Source organism: Bombus huntii, chromosome 8 (assembly GCF_024542735.1).
Source record: "Bombus huntii isolate Logan2020A chromosome 8, iyBomHunt1.1, whole genome shotgun sequence".
Classification (NCBI taxonomy): Eukaryota; Metazoa; Arthropoda; class Insecta; order Hymenoptera; family Apidae; genus Bombus; species Bombus huntii.
This window is the reverse complement of record NC_066245.1, coordinates 9,104,609-9,124,044: the sequence shown is the minus strand read 5'-3', so window position 1 is coordinate 9,124,044 and position 19,436 is coordinate 9,104,609. Positions and strand designations below refer to the sequence as shown.

Genomic DNA, 19,436 nt, shown 5'->3' with positions numbered 1-19,436 from the left:
ACGCGTGTTCGAAATAGAAAAAAGAAAAAAAAAAGAGAAGAGAGGGAGAGAAAGAGAGACCGCGGATGCTAGAGAGATCCAGCAGAGACGCCAGCAACGGCAGGTTGCTCCTTTCGAAGAGAACCTTCGGAGGGACGGGGTGAAGCCCTGGTTGGTAGGCCCCACCGGGCGAAAAGAAGTCGATCAGGTAAGGGTCAGGGACGCATTCGCAATTTCTGCCTCGGTCGCCAGATGCTCGATCATTCTGTGTCGTTGGAATCAACCAGCTTTTTTCCCATACACACTGCGCGGTAGGAAGAAGAAGATGTACGGACGTTGATTTAACGACGCTCGTTAATATCTTACTAATTATGAAATACGAGAATATACGGATAGCTTAGTAGACAGTTGCGTGAGTATTTTGATCGTACGTTGATAAGAGGCGAGGAACGCGTTATTAGAGGAGAGGAACTGCTTTTACAAAAGAGGAAGTCAGAGCGAAGATTGCACAATCACCGTACAAATAGCACATCGACGAGTTTTCATCTGGGTTTATGTAATCGCTGGTAAGCGCGATATGAGATCACACAGCCGAGTAATAATCGGCGATGCTTTCACGCCGATCGTTTTACGATTATTACTAGCTACCTCGATTTACCCTGATGAAGGTAAATACAGAGCGGGAAAGGAAGCGTCTCGAGAGAGCGATACGACCTTATATACGTTCGTAAGAGCGATTCAAAGAAAACGAGGGATAATCTTCTGACGAAGCGACGGCGAATGTATTTTTACCTGCGCCCGGTTCCACCGCAAACTCGGGCAGGGAGTTCGCTCGTTTTCCTTTGAACGCTAGCCGAAAGCAGGAAGAACGTGACAGGGAAGAAACAAATGACGTCACGGGGTACTATCTCGAAGAAACCGGCTATTCAGTTAGCAAATCTTCGGCCCTGAATAGGACCGTTCAGGGTCTATACCCCACCGAGTTAGCCCGGTTTGGGCGCAGATTAGTCCGCGAACGTTTGTAGCTTCGTTCCAGGTAGAGGAGATCCGACCGATAAACTTGACGCTATGGCCCAAAAACGAGCACGAATACGGGAAACGTTTTATTTTTTGATTACATCAGGAATCGTCTTTCTCGACGAAGGTCCGAAGAAGCACGTCTCGTAACAATATGCACCGAGTAACTAGCCTCGACCGGTCGGCCAGGGTTAAAACGACGCGCATTGTTCTTTCGAAACACGGTGTCTCGTTACTCGCGGTGCTCGTGTGGTTGAGCTACAGAGGGCTTGAAGTTGTTCTCGTTGGTAGATCTTTATACGTAAAACGAAGAATATTACAAAAATAGCAAAACCGATTTCAAACACTGGCAAGAAGTTCCTCTATCGATCATAGGGATGAAGGTACGTGTAAGTATTATATATACGCGTGATAACGTATCTCTTGGAATTTGGAATAAAATCGATCCATTTTCGCTCTCTGTCTCTGCTGTTTGTCTCTCTCTCTCTCGTCCTTCCCTGGGAACCCTATTTGCGTCACCCTACCAGTCGAGGGGTTAACGAGCCAAGCTCCGTAATAACGTAACGTCTTACCAAGAGCAAGGCGTGTTTGCCTTGAGAATGACGCGATGCTTCGCTCGCGATGGACATACGTATACCGACATCCGTAAATTCTAGTCACGTCGTACACAGTTGCGTTCGGAATCAGATGAAACTGATAACCGGTACACCGCGGTGACTTTGCGGTGATTTGTTTCGCCGGATTCCAGGGCCAAAGTCAACAATAACCAATGGAGACTTGACGTCGGCGCGAGCAGTGGCAATGACCCCGAGAATCGCGCGAATCCCTCGATCGGATCCAGCTGCTGCTTCTGCTGCTGGTTTAGTCGACAAATAGATCTCGTGCTTTTCCACCTCGCGTGCGCTCTATGCATTTTCGAGCGGGATGAGTCAGTCTTCCACTCGAAGTTCTACCGGTCACTCTTCTATTTTAATAATTGCCGCAGCGGTCCACCTCTAATTTTACCTCGACAAGAGGTCTGGTAGCGAGACGGTGCAGCGAAGCTACGAGCGCGAGCCGCCCTCTTCGCGCTTCGTTAACGCGACCGCTTTTGTTACGATCGAGCGGAGCTCCAGATGAAAACACGCAGAACAGTGGAGCGGGGTGAATTAACCATGTCGTGCGATTTCATCCGTCTGACACATTCTGTTGCGCGTTCCACCAGCTCCAAATCTAGCCACGGCGAATTAAACGGTCTGCTTCTCCTTACCTAACTTCATCAGCCGCTTCCAAATAAATGGAATCTGGCTTCTGCGGACTGTCTGATGTTGTAAGTATATGTAAAGAGATGTTCCTCGATGCGCGAAGCCTAGTTTAAAATAAAAGAGAAAAAGAAATGAGAATGGCGAGATTCGTTGGCAGATCTCTGAGAAATAATTTTCCAGTTAATTAGGAGAAATACACGACTTACTTTTATATGTATATGTTGCAATTATACGAACTGTCTGTAATTTAGTGACCAATGTTACAACACGATGCGAATAATGCTTTGGAAAAGTATAATCTCGAAGAATCTGTTGCCTTGATGCTCGAACAAAAATAAATGGTGGAAGATAGCAATTACGTTTTAAGATCTCCGGGATGACTAATGGCGAGGAATGGCCGCGATGAGATAGAAATCGGTTGTCGAGTAATAGGGCTTTAAATGCCGGAATTAAATCGTAGCGGAATAAACACCGAACAATATCGAATCGCTTTTTCCATTTCTCTCGATTCTTGCTACCTTGACTTTGCCTGTGAAACATATTATCCATAAACGTCCTTGTTGTATTATGCGTGCTAACTTGAATTTATCGTCGTACGTGCGTTGTTTGCAAAGGAATAGTATTTTTGTCGCGACAATGCCAAAGGAAGAAAAACAACTTACGTTCAACAACGTACGCTCGAGATAAAAACATAAATTTGAAAAATGGATATGTACGTAAAACGATGAATACAAAAAGTATCCTGACAGAGTTGTACGAAGTTTGGAAGATTAAGAAAACGACTGTTCAAATATTCTTCCGCGATTCCATGTAATAATATGTATATGTAATATAAGAAAAAATAATGAAATAAAAAAGATTTGTAACTGAAAGCAATTTTCACCTGTTATATCGTAAAAATGTTGTCGTCGAACAGTTCTTAGACGCAGCTATTAAGTTCAAGATCGCCCAAACTTTGTAGACATCGTTAGCGGAATCGCGCAGGCTTGATAAGGATCGTTCTCGATCGAGATCGATGCGAATCGATCACGTTCCGCGCGCACGCTTCCCATGCTGCTCTTTGCTCGATAACCAATGGAAAAAATCTGGAATTCCCAGTGGGTGGACCAGTTCTTCGTTCTCCAAGATATCCGAGCGTGGCGTCCTTTCACGTTGTACACGTGAAACTCGTTCGTTCTGTGAACGTCTATAGTCTACACAGAATCCTATCGTACTTTTATCGATCGATCTATCGCTCTAAATAAAGATATTCTATAAATCATTATACACGTATGATGAGATATAATAATTATTCAATCTTCCAGTATTTTATAGTGTTCCAGTTTTTCCATTATTTCTTTGTAATAAATTACCTTTTGCTACGAATTATGTAGGACGTAAATTACTTCGTACAAAAAGAAAAAAAGAACAAATAATTTAAATGTAAAACGATTTCAATCGAGCTAATTATTTTAATTATTAATTATAGAAATATTTGAAATTCTGAATTATACATTGTTTCACTCGTTCAATAAACGATAAAATATTTTATTGCAAATTATTTCCTCGCTCCAGATTCACTGACAGAGAAACACGTCGTTCTATCATTTAAAATTCTTTTATTTCCGAAGCTTTGTATGCACATATAACGATCAACGATGTAACAATACCGTCTCTGCTGATCGCAATCAAAAAGACTCTCTCTTCTTCTCCAAACTTTCTCTCTACCTCTTTCTTTCTCTCTCGCTTAAGCGTACACGCGTTCACATTCTCTCCCTCTCTCGTTTTTTAAATAAAATCCAATCACCCAATCCCTCAACTTCTTCGTTTTATATTTAATAAATTCTCGCGTGATTTCAAAGTGAACAATCCATTTAGCCATCTTCTCCGCTGTAAAGATACACCGGCCACTCGTTACACACTTGATTTTGTAATCGACCAATGAGTCTCGTTATGAAAATCGTCGCAGATACCAGTTGCTCGACCAATGGCCGAAGAAGAACGCTCATAATACTGTTTTGGTTTCGCCTTCGAATAAAAAACACCGAATCACGCATGTCACGTTTTTTTTTTTTCACGAACGACACACATATTATTGGATATTCCTACGACGTCATTGGAAGAGAAAATTCCTTAAAAAATTTATTGACGTCAAACAAGGAGACGATTCCTAGTAAATTACGTGAAATTTTATTCATTCGTTATTTCTTAGTTTCTCCTTTGACCGTAGTTTCTTTCTTCTTTAGACAGAGGATGTAAGGAAATCGTCTTTTTTTACATCTTTTTATTTAGTCTGAATTTTTGTAGCTCTGTTTCTTCATATAGAGTTAAAGATGGAAACCGTACAGGAGAATAGCGAAGTTCCTTTGGAAAGTAAAATTCGTTCCCTCCCCGTTAGGAGCGAAGGTTCGATAAATTTTAATCTAAGAATTATTGTTGTCGTATTTTAACGTTTCTTCATTTTCCGTATATACTGACGAGCAGCAGTCAACACTGTAATTATCTATATACTATTTTAATTAATATTCCCTGCAGACGTTTCGACAGATATCTTCCAAAAGTAAAAAACTTCAGATCAAACATCGCCTATGATACGAGTTACAGTGAGAAGAATACGTATGGTTTATATTACGAGTTCTAACTATGAGTCTTTACTCGTCAGTCTACACGTAATTTTTCATGCAAAGACTCTATTACAAGTAGTCTAGTCCGCTTTCCAAACTCTCGGAAACGAGCGATGGAATATGTGCGATCACACGATACAGTGTGACCTATAAAAATCTATGTCTTTCTCGAGCATGCGTTTAAAGCACCAGTTCGATGACGATTACGAAGGAAGCCACTAAAAGAACGTTGAGAACGGTCCTTAATTTTTCTTTCTTTTTTATCGTTTTACAATCGTCAAAACGTGTCCACCTTTATCGAAGAATGGAAGAAACTCTAGCCTGAATTATTTATTATTACACAGAAGTGTCGTTTATAGATTACAAACATGCTAGATACCTGAGAAAAACGTGATCACGAACGTGTGTCGATCGATAATCGTTTAACATTATACTTCCCTCCATTTTATTATACAAATCTCTGTGTACATTGTAAAGAATGCCAACGTCTTCGTTGCTAGTCGACGATACATCGCTACGTTCTCACGATAAAAATATTATATCGAAAATTTCGATGATGTTCTTATGGGATAGAGGAGCGGTGTGATCGTACAAAAGTAAACGGTCGAAGAGAACATCGAGTACGGAATTTGTTTCTCGTCGAACGAGTCTATGGAAATCGTACAATTAATATCGATCTACGTGTATGTACTTATATTCTCCTTTTTCAAGATTAGATTAGTCTCTTGTCAGTTGTCATCTTTTTTCTTTTCTTTTTCCCATTTGTCATCGATAAATTGTACAACTACCTTCGCGTTACGAACGTAGTAATAATAGATTAGACGAGTAAACGCGACAATGCTTTATTACTCTGTACCTGATGCATCTATGATTAATTAATATCGAATCGAAGACGATGGTAATATAATGACACAGTAGAACTTCATTCACTAGAATGAAATTTTAGTTGGCTCAATTAACTCGGATACATTATTATTTCAAAAGATACATTTCATTTTCACATTATCCGAATTTGTAGTCGTACTACCAAAATGATACGAAATTTAATGTACCTGACCTAATTAATTCATTGATATACAGGGTGGTTGGTAACTGGTGGTACAAGCGGAAAGGGGGTGATTCTACGCGAAAAAAGAAGTCGAAAATATAGAATAAAAAATATACAATAAAAATTTATGGAATAGAAAAAAAATGTCAATCGAGACAACGATCTACAGTGAGATCCGTTATAACGAGGCGTGGTAAAGTGCGCGCGTACCGAACGAAAATTCAAAGTCGATTTTCTCGAAAACAAAGCCTCGAAGGAAAAATTTTTATTCCATATTTTCGACTTCTTTTTTCGCGTAGAATCACCCCCTTTCCGCTTGTACCACCAATTACCAACCACCCTGTATAAATATCATAATAGACACAGTGGCGTGTAAAAATTTGTAGCTACTGTAGGTAGTTAGAAGACGTAATGAATTCTTTTAATATTATTTGTTTCGTAATGGAACCGTCATAAATGAAATTCTACTGTATTTATGTTTCATATTTTTCATTCGGTGTAAGCTACCGAGTATGTAGAAGTATTTACATGAAAGCGTTATATCGTGTTTTTCCTTTTAAGTATCCAAGTGTGTACCTAATTGATGGATAAAAAAATATTATTATTAAATATCGAGAATGCACAATGATTCGCGTCATCGACGACGCACCTAACTACGAACGCGGCGCCTATCTTCTACTATCGAATGCAGATCGTATTGTACAAAGTCAGTCGCTGCTCGTGAATAACAAACGACAGTGTCATCGATGATTTATGCCACGTTAGAACGTTATACACGTATACATTTACGAAGCTAGCCTTCAAAACGTAAACGTATCTTTCTTTCCACATTCTCCTCTTATATCCCTAACGTGCTAAAGAGGAGGAAGCGTCGGAGGAACGCGTGTACTGTCCAATTTCAAAAGGTAGCCGACACACTATTTTAAGTATACTTTCTAATTTTACGTTCCAGCGTATCTCTTCTTTCTTTCTTCGTAGGAAAACCTGCATACCAGAAGATAATTGCTTTTAAAATAACGCGTACAACGTTACCACGTGGGGAAAGAAAACCTCTATTATCATCTGTGACGAGGCGTCGTCCTAGATAATTGAAAGATTCGAAGGAAAAGTGTTACGAGCGACACGATTCCGAAGTCTCTTAATCCATAGGCCACGGAAAGTAGTACGAGCGACGAAACCTCTAATTTTTACGAATCACGACCTTTACTTTACCTCTTAACCCAAGCAAACCGAGAATTTTATAAGCATCAACATTTTTGTCAATTGTGAAAATTCTTGAAACAAAGAGATGTATATTATTAGATGAAATTGTCACAGTAAAGTAATTTTTGTATAACACGGTGATTTAATATTAATACGTTAGATCATCAAGTACTCACTCGATGATGGTATAGTAAGCACACAAATGTCTATGTTTGATTTTCGAATGTCCGAGTCTGATTTAAGAAAGTTTAGATAAAGTTTTGCGTGGAAAAAATAAAAAAGCATCCGTATCGCTTTTCCAGTAAATCCTTCAATCGTTCTATGTTGGAACGACGAACGCTTTATTTAACGAGATCCATGCTCGTAGAATGTTTCATCGGCGGGAATGACGATCGCATTTCGATCCCCACTGCGTCAGTTGTCTTTATTTCCTATCCTAAATACGATTAATTGCGTCGACCACGTGTGATAAAGGAACGTGGCGTTCACGTTTCTTGCCTAACTTTCAATCGAATGGCGAATTACGGTTAATGAACACGCGAATCAAAGCGAATTGAACATAGTTTCGGAATCGCGATAACATTTAGGGAACTCTTGTCACGAGCAGGCTTTCCAATCAACCGATTTAACTGCACGCTTGGAATTCGATTTTCATGCATACTGGGAAACCCACTGCGGTTCGCAGCTCCACGAGGGTATGTTTTTCTAGGAAAATGCCACGCGATTCACAGGGAGATCGCGTCGATCAATTTCGATAGCGTATTAGACTTGTAGATTACAGTACAAAAAGCGTAAGATCTACTATGAATAACAATATATCGTACATGTGTTTCAAAGGTGTCACAGTCCAAAAATATTCAACCCTGTGTTGGAAGAAAGAAAATTGTCAAAGGGGCATTTTCGGTCGAACAATGTTTTGTAAGCTTTTAAATAGTTTCTTGCTTTCCCTGAAAAATTTGTTCGACCTGTGTCACTTCTGAAATATATGCGTGATATATTAACACATTAAGGATCGAGTGGCGACATAATGATTTAATGTTACGTAAACGCAATGTTACTAAGGATGTTTAGCTAAAGTAATTAACATATTGATCTTTCAAAGTGCGAAAGACGTATTAGAGTAATAAATAAAACTAACGACGAAGTATTTTAAATTCAACGAAGTAAAAGAAAGATGGCTCAAAGAAAATGACAAAACTTTAATTCTGTTTAGTTTCGAAATGATAGAATACTTTAACTAAGGCGGATTTAAACTTGAGAAGATCGCACGATCTGGACAGAAGAAAAATTATTAAGCAAATCCTTCGAAGTCTCTTTCGTAACTACGATGTTAACAAATAGCAGAATTTTCTAAAATTAATTGAAAATGTTGCGACACGAACGCGATTTCGATCCTTAATGAATTAACCAATTAATTACGATAAGTATGAAATTGAAGCGTAACGGCGCTCGATGATCTTCCTCCTCTCAATCGCTACTACTTTTCTATTCTCATTTTTCTAAATGATATGTGACGAATACAAGCGACGCGCACGAATTTTTGTACCATCGTTTCTACACCTTTCACGTGATCGCCTAATCTCTGTATGATAAAAAGATCGATGGAAATATACGCGAGAAGAAAATGGCTGGAGGATGAAGACGGACTGAATGAACAAAATCAAGTATACAAATAAATATAAAACGTATATTTAAATTAAATGCCACAAAGTATTTTGTTGTATGTTCTTGCGTCACCAAGTCGGAGTTGTTCTAATTTTCACCTTATCCGTTTTTCTTTGTCTCTTCGTTTTCTTTAGTTCTCTTCTCCTCCGCGTGAAATTACAGTGCTCTGAGACGACGAGCGAACGTATATTAACGCACGCGTCATTTTGTACACGGAACAAAGAAAAAAAGCAGAATCATAGTTCTGACGCTTCTGAACGTACACAGGGTGATTCGGAACAGGTCATGCAAAACAGTTCGAATCTACCGTATAATTCTTTTCTCTCTCTCTCTCTCTCTCTCTCTCCCTCTCTCTCATTCTTTCTCTCGCACTCTTCCTTCCATTTTCATTTCTTTTTTTCCTAAACTATAAATTAAAAGAGACGAAAATTCGCAACAATATCCTAAGCCGACCAAAAATTTCATTTTTATTTCTTTTCTATTCGTAAATCGGTCAATTTCTTTTAAACATGCCGCAAACGTACAATTCATCTCTTCCTTCGTTTTAAGCGTACTCAGTCTTATGCGAGCCACGAAATGTCTGGTGCACCGCAGTTTCACGCGGATTCCTTTAAATTTCTACTGAAATCTGACGAGCGAAACGAACATACTAGACGCGTGTTCCACACTGTCCGGAAGGTTCGATTTCATCGGAACGAAAGAGGAAAGAGCAAGAAAAAAGAACTTAATTAAATCGTCCAACGATCGATCGAACGTAGTAAAGTCGTGTTTCTATATCGTCGAGGAAGAAAAGCAATAATAAAAGTGACACGACATATGGAACGTTCCAATTAAAAATTGATACTACTTACAAAAAAAAAAAAAAAAAAAAGAAAAAGAAAGATGAATTACATATTTTTCGTAGATTTTAAACAATGTACGAGAAGTTCGATTGTTAAATGATGCGCAGTGAGTAACAGCACCGAGATAGAAAAATCCTCTGACGCTTTTTAGCCGCGTGTTCAAACTCGCCGGAAATCGAGCAAATTGTTCGTACGAGACGAAAGTGTTCCTCACGAACGTGTACAACACGTCTCTTAACCTTTATATTACGGTAATAATGAAATTAATATTATTGCTGTGCATTCTCTTAATCATGGACTATGTATTATTGCTTTACGAGTTTTCTTTTTTCTTTTCATCGTCTTAGAAAAATCTTTCATTCGAACGATCGCGAACCACACTTTCCAACGATCGTGATCAGAATTTCTTCTACTTTGTAGAAAATCTTAGAGATCGTGTCTGATGAATAGCATTTTTTTTTTTTTTGTTTTCTTTCCGTTTCTTTCTCGAAATGTAACACTGTTTTAACAAGGGTTGTTGCCGTTGATTACCGACTTTCATTTCTTTTGAAGAAAAGTGCTGTTGCTCGGGTCAATCGTGTTTATAACCTCGGACCGCTCGAAACTTACTCGAAGCTCGCGCGAAATAACATCGATCGATGAACACTAACGTGTGGTACGTAGTTGGTAGTAGTAATAGTCTAAAAAAGATCATACATATTTCGCGCATGCACGCAGCATTTCGTGCGCCACAAACATGCACAGGGCACTTGTTATGTACAGGAGATAATTACACGCTATACGTACACGTGTATCGTTAAATATACGATCTACGTTAAGTTACTTATCTTCTTTTGTTCTCGAATTATACAGCGTTTAAGGTACACTCGGAAACGAGCGGACTAACAGCATTTCGACGTTTGCGATTTTTCACTAACATTCTTCTCTTCAACTTGTCAATAGAATTATTTTTATATTATAGATTTATATATGTATATATATAATATATACCTATATAGATTTCATTGATACCATAGGTACATGGGTAATTGCTTACGCGATTTATGTACAAATTATCACGGTTTCAGGTAGCCGAGAAGATCAGTAAATCGACGATTAGAAACGATTTGGTCATGTCGGTCCGTTCACGAGTTTTCCTCTCGTCCTCGTATTTGTCCGATATCGAACGATAATTTATTGCTAATAGTATTTCTTTTCTTTTCTTAAATTCTCTATTTTTCTTTTTTACATCGAACGATCGATCGATGAATCTCGCTCGAGAATATATTTTTCACAGAAACCCACGCTAATCGCTACTATGATCGCTAATGAATCCTTAAGGCGAAGTTTACGGCTAGAATCGTAAGGCGATGTTCGTTTATATGGTCGATGAGAAAGTGTATACCTTGCACACAACGAGCTGCTCCATCGATCGATCGTTGTCCAAGTTCGATTTATATAAAACGAACGGGACAATACCAGACCGACATGTCCCCACGTGTTCTCTTCTTCGAATAATAGCAGTAATAATAACATCGTTAGCATTTGTATTATTTATACTGCGCGGTAACGAAAAAAATCAACGTCTCTTCGTCGGCTCGACATGACGTACATCTACGTCATATTCCCCCCTATTTGCTATATTAATTTTCTCCCTATCTCCCGTTTTCCCATTTGCTCTATCTATTCGTCGTCTTATATACTCCCTCCTTTACTTACTTTCTTCCGTTCTTTCTTCTCCCCGTTTCTCGCTACATTCGTCGATGAAACGAAATAATTTACGAATCAGCTCATACACGTGGAAAAAGCGGAAACTCAACGAGATAAAACCTCGAAACGCTACAAACACGATACACAGAGCGAATTTATTCATCTATAGCGAAAATTGTAGCCGAACTAAGCGCAAACGTTTCAGTTTTTTTTTCTTTTCCTTTTTCGCCTAACGATTCCTCTTCGGAGATCAGCGGCAATCGTTACATCCTATTTGAAGTACACGAGGGAAAATTATAATAAGTTTGTATTTCCTCATCTTCTGACTTCTAGAAAGAACTATTTTCATACGAAGTAGTTGAAACGCAAGTATTTTGGTATGGTAACCTGAGAGAGTCGAAGATATTTGTGAGAATTGTATAATTAAAACTTATTGATATCTTTCAAACGATCAAGAGTGATAAAGGCACGCGTTTAAGCCCAAAATCAAACGAAAAGATAGCTTGGATGGTAGCGAATTTTGAATAATTGCTCTCCTACAAAGGTCGGGAAACGTGACTTATCATCATTTTCATCCGTGGACTTCACATTCCTTTCTACACCATTCCTAATTTGGCCACCTATCTGTCGTTACTCTTTCATTCACTAACGCATGCGCACGATTTAGAATAATCTTGACTAATCGTTAATTAGTTAAATATCACAATCTATGATAAGAAGTCCGTAAATATATGCATAGATATACGCCACCATACGCGCCATGCTGGAAAAACCGACATAGCGCCACGACGCAAATTAGAACCGACTGTTTTACAAAAATAAATTGTCTCGGGTGGGATAATAGTTAATGGTGGTTGGTGATGAACGGTTTATCTACTATATTCGGGACAATGTGTACGGCTTTGCTAAAATCATCAGCCATAACTCGACTGAAAGACTCGTCGAATCTCCCTTTGAAAATTTCGTACGAGCTTACAAGAAGCTAAAGATTGCCTGAACGAAATTTTCGCTACGTGTGCTGTTGTCGTTGCCTACGATCCAGTGAAAATTCCTTCACCGATTAAACGGAACCCGCACATACGATTTATCCGTCGAATTTTTCTATTTTTTGTAAAAAAAAAAAAAAAAAATAGAAATCGTGGCATTAAACCGAAATCGTTGGATAAATGCGTTACACGATGTACACAATTGTGCAATAGAATATACATACGTACGAGAACAGAGCGAAGCAGAGAGGACTAAGAAAAAATAGAATAAAGAAAAGAACAAAAAAGAAGAAAACAAAATAATAAAGAAGATACAAATAAGAAGAGATATGAAGGAAATATTGATGATGGTAGGTAGTGAGGTCGTACATGTATATATGTATATATGTATATACGTAAAAACGTTGAAGAGATCGTGATCGATAAAAAAAATATATATATGTATAAATGTATACTATAATCTATGTATGTACAAGATGAGACCCTCTGTACGCGAACCGCAATTTAATTGGAAAATAAGTCGAAATTCTACGCGCAAGATAGTTCGATGATCGGCCGCTCCGTGTTACGACTAACTACGTTTTACATTTTTTTATTCAACGTATTTACAAGAGGATAGCTAGCCGTAAATGATTATTTGATCCGTCAAATTGATTATTTACAAAAAAAATTCTGAGCTGAAATTTTAAATGCCACTCAGCGGCATCTCCTAAAAGAAGAAAAAAAGAAGAACAAAAAAAAATTAACAAACACTGCTTATTGAACCTTTTTAGTAGCTACTCTTCCTACTAAAATCCGTTTGTTAAACTTCCTGTACAAAGAAAAGAAAGTTTCTTTCTTTTTGTATCTGTTGCTTGGTCACGTAATCCTTTATCCTTTTTACAAGCGCACAAACACACACAGGATAATCGCCTAAAATTCGATGTAGTTTCATTTCACTTATTATCATCGTCGCTTCTCTCCTCACTGAAAACCTCTATTTTTAACAGGCAAACACGGACAGTGTGACTTATTTCAAACGCGTCCGTTTTCACACTGTTTCCTTTTTTTTTTTTATTATTATTATTTCTTCCTCCTTTCTTTTTTGTTTCGAGCGAACTGCCGCGCCGTCGGGACGAGGCACAGCGATCAGAATCGAATCTATATATCGGCCTGCTCCGCGAGAGATGTTGCAACGATCTTCGGAATAAAAAAATTAATTTTGTGAAAAAAAACATCATACTCATATGTATTTCAGTCAATGTTCTCTAATATCAACCTATTGCCAATTTAATACTTGACGATGAGGCTGGCGTTGCTATTGTTGCATCATTCGGTGATTCGTACGTTCTTCTGTGGAAAGTACAAATATCAAAACAGAAGCATCGTTGCGAGATACGAGATGCTATTTCGTTTTCCATCTGGCCTCTTGAAACAACAGTTCAAAGAAGATAATGATAATGTACCAGGAACGTTAGTCAGCGATTTCGTAAATCCGACGAATCACGTCCGCAATATGTGGTTCTTCCTTGATCAGTCTCTATAGTATCGTAGAAATGGTTGCAAAGTAAGTATCGAGAGACAAGAAAGAAGAAAATTCGATACGTGCTTCTGTTTTCATACGCGGAACCTCGTTTGTTCCAGTTGTACGCGTATATCCCCTAAAGTGATAATGGGATTAACCTGCCTATGAATCTCCGATGATGATGGTTTGTTATTTCAAAGGAAACGATCGTCGCCTGGCAGAATAGAGACCGACATTGTTGTACAGAGTGAAAGGACCGTAAATTTGTAACTATCGTATGTTCCTGTTCGAGATGTTTCATTTCGGCAGGGAGAACGAAGCATGCAAAAACATATATATCGTTATCATGTCGATTCCACGTATAACCAATTAATTGCTCACGTGTCTTTCTTTCCGTCGTGCGCATGCTCAACACATCGAAGTTCACCGCACATCAAGACTTGTCCCCTTCTCGACAGGCTTCAGACCTAGACCATCAACGACGACGGCGACGAGGACGACCATGAAAAAAAGGATCTCGAAAAAAAGAGGAGGTAGACAAACGCCCATGGCGTACGGTCCTCAGCCTGGAGTGGGTGGGGTCTTATGTCAGTGAATATTAAAGTTGTACTGCTTACGGCTGGACGAAATACGAAGCCACCGACTTACAGCCAGTGGCTCCGGGTGACAGTTCGACCAAGATATATCCCCGAAATGAGGATAAGGCGAGGACGTGGTCGTAGCCTCAACCTGTATCGCCGTGGACAGGTCCTGTTGATGGTACTCGTGTTTGGTCCTCTTTGACTGTAATTGCGTAACAGGACTCGAATGAGTCGTGTGATTCAGTCTCTTTCCATTGATCTGAGTCGCGTGTTGCTGTTCCAACTGTTCGAGCTGTTCGAGTTGATCCATAGATTCGAATAACAGACTGGGCATAGATGATATAGGAGAGTGGACGATATTGTTTGAACGTGGTATTTCGACCAGCAATTTGGATTTATCTTGGTATACAGGGGAATAGATGGTCATTGCCGCTTCTGGATCGATGTCCATAGGTGTTTCAGCCTCGAGAACCGTCGTGACCAACGGCGGTTGCGTACACGTGGCTGGCAGTGATGCTGGCACCGGTATAGCTGGGGATGCTGTGCTCGGTATCAGCGTGGCGACCGATGACGTCGATTCCTCATTATTAGCCGGTAACGGTGACAGCGATGGCAACACCACGGATATCGGCGCCATCATCGAGCTCGATTGCGTCGAACCGGTCGAGTTCACTAGCGACGATTCCAGACTCCTCAGCTCCTCGTTGACGAAGTCCTCTTCGAGCTTGGTCTAAAAAAGAGAAGCGTTGGCGACTCGCAATAAGAATCGTAGGGCCCATACGAGGTGTTGGCGTTTAAGTGCCCAAAAGAAACCATGCCTTACAGGTTTAGTGGAGCCATGCGGGGCCAGACACCGATAAAGCAAATCAACAGCCTGCAATAACAAAAACAGAAAACAGGTATCAACCGACACCCTACTGGCGGGCAACTGTTCGCAGCTGACTCGTCTGGCTCGTCGATCGATCCATGTTTGTCAGCTATATTATTACTTCTCTTTCTTCGGTTTTTTTCTTTTTCTAAATCCTTCTTTTCTTATTCTTTTTATCTTTTCTAGCCTCGCTATGTTCCGTCTAATGCGTCTTAAGAGATCTACGAAAGCGAACGATCTTTGGGTATCGACTGATACCTGATACCTAACGCCTTCTAAAACTCGGAAGACTAAATTTCGATGGGAATCTACAAATATGAATCTGTAGTATTATTTCACCTGTTATTCATTCCAATCTAATTTCTATTAATTCTATTCGTTCTCTACTTCTAAGCGATTGATTCGATATAACTCACGACCATGTTTTTTAATTGAACTAACGTAACAAATGGCCATAATTGATCGATAGTTACGGCCCTAGGAAGATTCGTACATTTCTTAAAGACGCTACGGACTTTTTAACGAAGAAAGTTTGAAGTTCATAGACTGCGACTTACAGGTTTTTCTTTTACTCGAAGCACTGAAAACCAAAAATTTGCGAATATTCTAAAAATTCTGAACGTCAGCTAATGCTCACACTAATAATTACCCCAAAGTTAGGGTGAACGAACTTTAATTCGTGATTAATTTTACTCCGAAAATGAAAGAAGTATTTGAAATAAAGGGATTCAGAAATGAATCTGAATAGAATAAAAATGAGGTAAATTACTTCACTACTTGCATAGCTTTCCAATATTTTTATCATAAAATACCGTGAAATGAAAGTTTCGATGTACAGACTACACATTAGATATCGATATTACCAGATCGTGCGTAACTATTACTTCACAAAAACAAGATATAAAAACAGTAAACTACCAATATATTACCAACATATATTTTCAAAAAGAAAAAAAAAGAAAGAAAAGAAAGAAAACTAATTAGAATACTCATCGAAGCGAATTTCCCCTCAAAACAATACATGATACACAACATACCTAACAAAATTACATCAACGATTGCGCGACAAAGTACCGACGTCTAAAATACGTATATCCAAAAATAACAATCTTTCAACATGCAACAAAGAGCGAATTTTCTTTCAATCCAACGAGACACAACTTTCATTTCCAGTCAACCAAACTAGGAGAACAAAAATTACTTCAAATGTTTCTAATAACTATCACATCCTATTCCCAGAAACACCAGAAACATCTACAGCATGGAATTGACAATACAGCATTACTAACTCATATAACATATATAAAGAACAAAAAAAAAAAAAAAAAAATAATATAATGATAAAATGAAACAATAGGATTTCGCCTCGCGAAGGATCATCACACTGTACACTCTTACTAAGGACATATCACAGAAGGGAAATCGGAGAATAAAAAAAAAAATACAAAGAGAAACAATATAGCGATACGTTGGCCCTTACCTTTGGCAGTGGATATGTGTCTGGCAGCGATAAAACGGGTGGTGAGCTGGGGGTTTCCGCTTCGATGGTCAGGGCGGGGTTGGTGGGCGTTAAGGGGTTCAAGTTCGAGGTCCCAGAGGACACGGTCACCGTACCGGTCACAGTCACTTTTGTCGGCCTGTTCGGGACTTCCTTCGAGGCACGATGCTCCGCGAGGAGTTTGTCAAAGGTTTTACTGCGACCGATGACTGTCCGCCGCAACGAAACCGTATGCGCTTTGCACGTAAGCGACCTGGTGCAAGGCTTGCCTGTTTCCTCGTTCCACACTCCACAATGTCGATCTGGGTCGTACTCTCGATCTTTGAGCAACGATCGATCGGTTTTGAGTCTCTTCCGACGAGGTTGACCGGTCGCTGTGCCAGGGCTTTTCACAGGACTCGAGCTAATTACAGTTCCTGATCCAGAGTTCGATGTTTGAACAGACGATGGTAACGACTCAAGAGGCGATCGAGGCGACGATGAGATCGGTATCGATGAAGATGACAAGTTCGTTGAGATGCTTGGCTGTTCCGTGTTCCGTTTCACGTTCGTGTGATTGATCTTATTGCTCCCGCTATTTGAGATCTGAGGCGATGACTGCGTCTTTTTCAGTTTCGACACCTTGCAATAGGGCGTCTTCAGAGGAGTTTTTACGACTGGAGTGGAGGGAGGTGGAAAATTGACGGTACCAGAAGGATGGCGACTTTCTGTAACAAAATATCAACAGTATTATGTAGTATGGTTTATGCAAGGTAGATAAAAAGTTCTTGGATAAGCGATATTTTTTAAAAGAACGTTTTAATATGAGTCTAGTTACTTGTATTTTTTTCTGTTTCGCTTAAATGACTTATGAGAAAGATATTATGTATAAAAAGAATAAGTTATCTATGAAATACTTAAGTTTCTTGTATGTTTAAAATTACAATTGCTCCGTCAAAATAAGTAGAATAAATTTTACTTGATATAGAATTAAACGTAATACTAATATTTGAGCAGAAAGGAGGGAAGTATAAAACGACATACCCATATGTTGAATGAGAGCCTGTGGTTTGACTATTGCATGACAGGTTTCACATACTACCGTGTAAAAAGCATCCCTTTCAGGACAAAATCCATATAAATCGATGTCTGAAACAAAAATTGTCTTGTTAGAAAACAGTTACAATTTCAATCTCTAAACAAGATTGTATCTCTACTACGTTAAACTTACCCTCAGCTGAAAGCCTCGTAACAGAACTAGTAAGTTGAGCATCCGGTTCTTCATCGCCTGTAACAAGTCAAATTTTCTTATGGATAATATGACAAAGTAAACAATGCGTAATATAAGGACACTTCAATAGCAAATCATTAACTTATATGCAACACATAAAATGTATTATAAACGTATATCTTCAAATTAAATATTTGAAGAAGAAATTATTAAAAGGATTATATACCATGATTAATATTATGCTTAAATGTAAAGTTCACATTCATCGTATTATAATTGTATTTACCCTGTTAAAAAAGATTTAAAAAATCATAAGATATTGTTAGCTTCGTATCTATTGAATTTTGTCCTTAAAAGATCATTTTTCATTCATTCCCATCAGTTTCCAAGCAGTAATGTGAAATAAAAACACAAACTTCTGTGTAAACAACTTTTATTATGTTTATATTTCTTACATGCATAATTCTTGTAACAAAAAAGTCTTATAAGAGAGAACAGAGCACAAATATAATAAAAATACAAGTGTACATATATTCGTTCGAGAAAAAGTCCATCAAATAGCGCGGGTTCGGTCGAGATCGTTTCACGAAATTCAGTGATTCATGCCAATGTATTATTTCTATATGCTCTAATTTAACGTTTCGACGCTCCATCATTTTCACAAACGGGTTTCGCCACGAATTACATAATTGTCAGTGGAAAGAGCCAATAAAATACGCGCGATCATCTATGAAAATGTCAACCGTGATTAGCGCTGGACAATTGTTGACAACCGTTTTAAATAAATGCGTGTCAATGCGGGCCCTAACGATGCCCTGCGTCAAGTCGACAGACAAAGGAGCATCGAAGTTGAGGTTAGGTACACGAGTTAGACGCTCTCCGTTGTCGCGGTTTTAAACCAAACGAGAGCAAACGAACGAACATTTTCGATGAGATTCAGCGCACTTACTCAACGGTTTGTCTCGTCCGATTTTTTCGATCCAGCTGGACCAGGGCTGGCCGTGAAAGAATGTTGGGCTGTCACTTCCCGACATTGCCAGTGGCGCTCGCGTTGTGAATGAAACACGATGCGATTTCTCGTGTATATAGCGAGGCGAAAGTGTTTTGGGGCCGGGCCGCGTGGACTGTCAGGTGCCGCGGGTCGCGTACGATCTGTCTCTTTCTTAACGCGATAATACTTTGAATACATTTGCTCATAGAGTATACGCGTTCTCACATACGAGAAAAATAACCTACTGAACTTTGAAAATTTTGTCTGGCAAGACCCTGTCGGCTAACATCTTTCACGGAGCGATATACTCTATCACTTCTCTCGCGTTTGTACGCCCGAATACGAGTAACACGCTTCGGCGTACCGCACGCACGTAAGGTTATTACTGTGAGATCCGAGCGCTTGCATTGGACGAACTAATATGACGTCACCGACGAATAGTCAGCTACTCGTGCGCAACTCGTTCGGACCAATCAGATCTTTGGATTTCTGTCCTATCTCATCTCGT

General features: G+C 39.2%; 2 protein-coding genes across 4 annotated transcripts in view; both read right to left on the bottom strand.

Moving 5' to 3' along the window:
* LOC126868316 (KN motif and ankyrin repeat domain-containing protein 2) overlaps window positions 1-2,078 on the bottom strand; it is a 70,658-nt gene extending 68,580 nt beyond the window's left edge. The window contains exon 1 of one of the 2 annotated variants that reach the window (XM_050623641.1): window positions 1,569-2,078. The gene's annotated coding sequence lies outside the window, so the exon portion shown is untranslated. The remainder of the gene's footprint in view (window positions 1-1,568) is intronic. The other variant, XM_050623640.1, reaches the window with a different exon arrangement.
* A 6,683-nt stretch (window positions 2,079-8,761) lies between these two features.
* On the bottom strand, window positions 8,762-19,361 carry LOC126868317 (ataxin-7-like protein 1). Of its 2 annotated transcripts, XM_050623645.1 has the most exons (6): window positions 18,887-19,361; window positions 17,938-17,994; window positions 17,751-17,855; window positions 16,710-17,434; window positions 15,185-15,235; window positions 8,762-15,091 (listed from the first exon to the last, which is right to left on the bottom strand). In XM_050623645.1, exons 1-6 carry the CDS (start codon window positions 18,969-18,971, stop codon window positions 14,369-14,371), a joined length of 1,746 nt encoding a protein of 581 aa, XP_050479602.1. In that variant the 5' UTR covers window positions 18,972-19,361; the 3' UTR covers window positions 8,762-14,368. The 2 variants fall into 2 exon arrangements, with proteins under 2 accessions (XP_050479602.1, XP_050479603.1); XM_050623646.1 differs by lacking the exon at window positions 15,185-15,235.
* Between the last annotated feature and the right edge of the window lie 75 nt (window positions 19,362-19,436).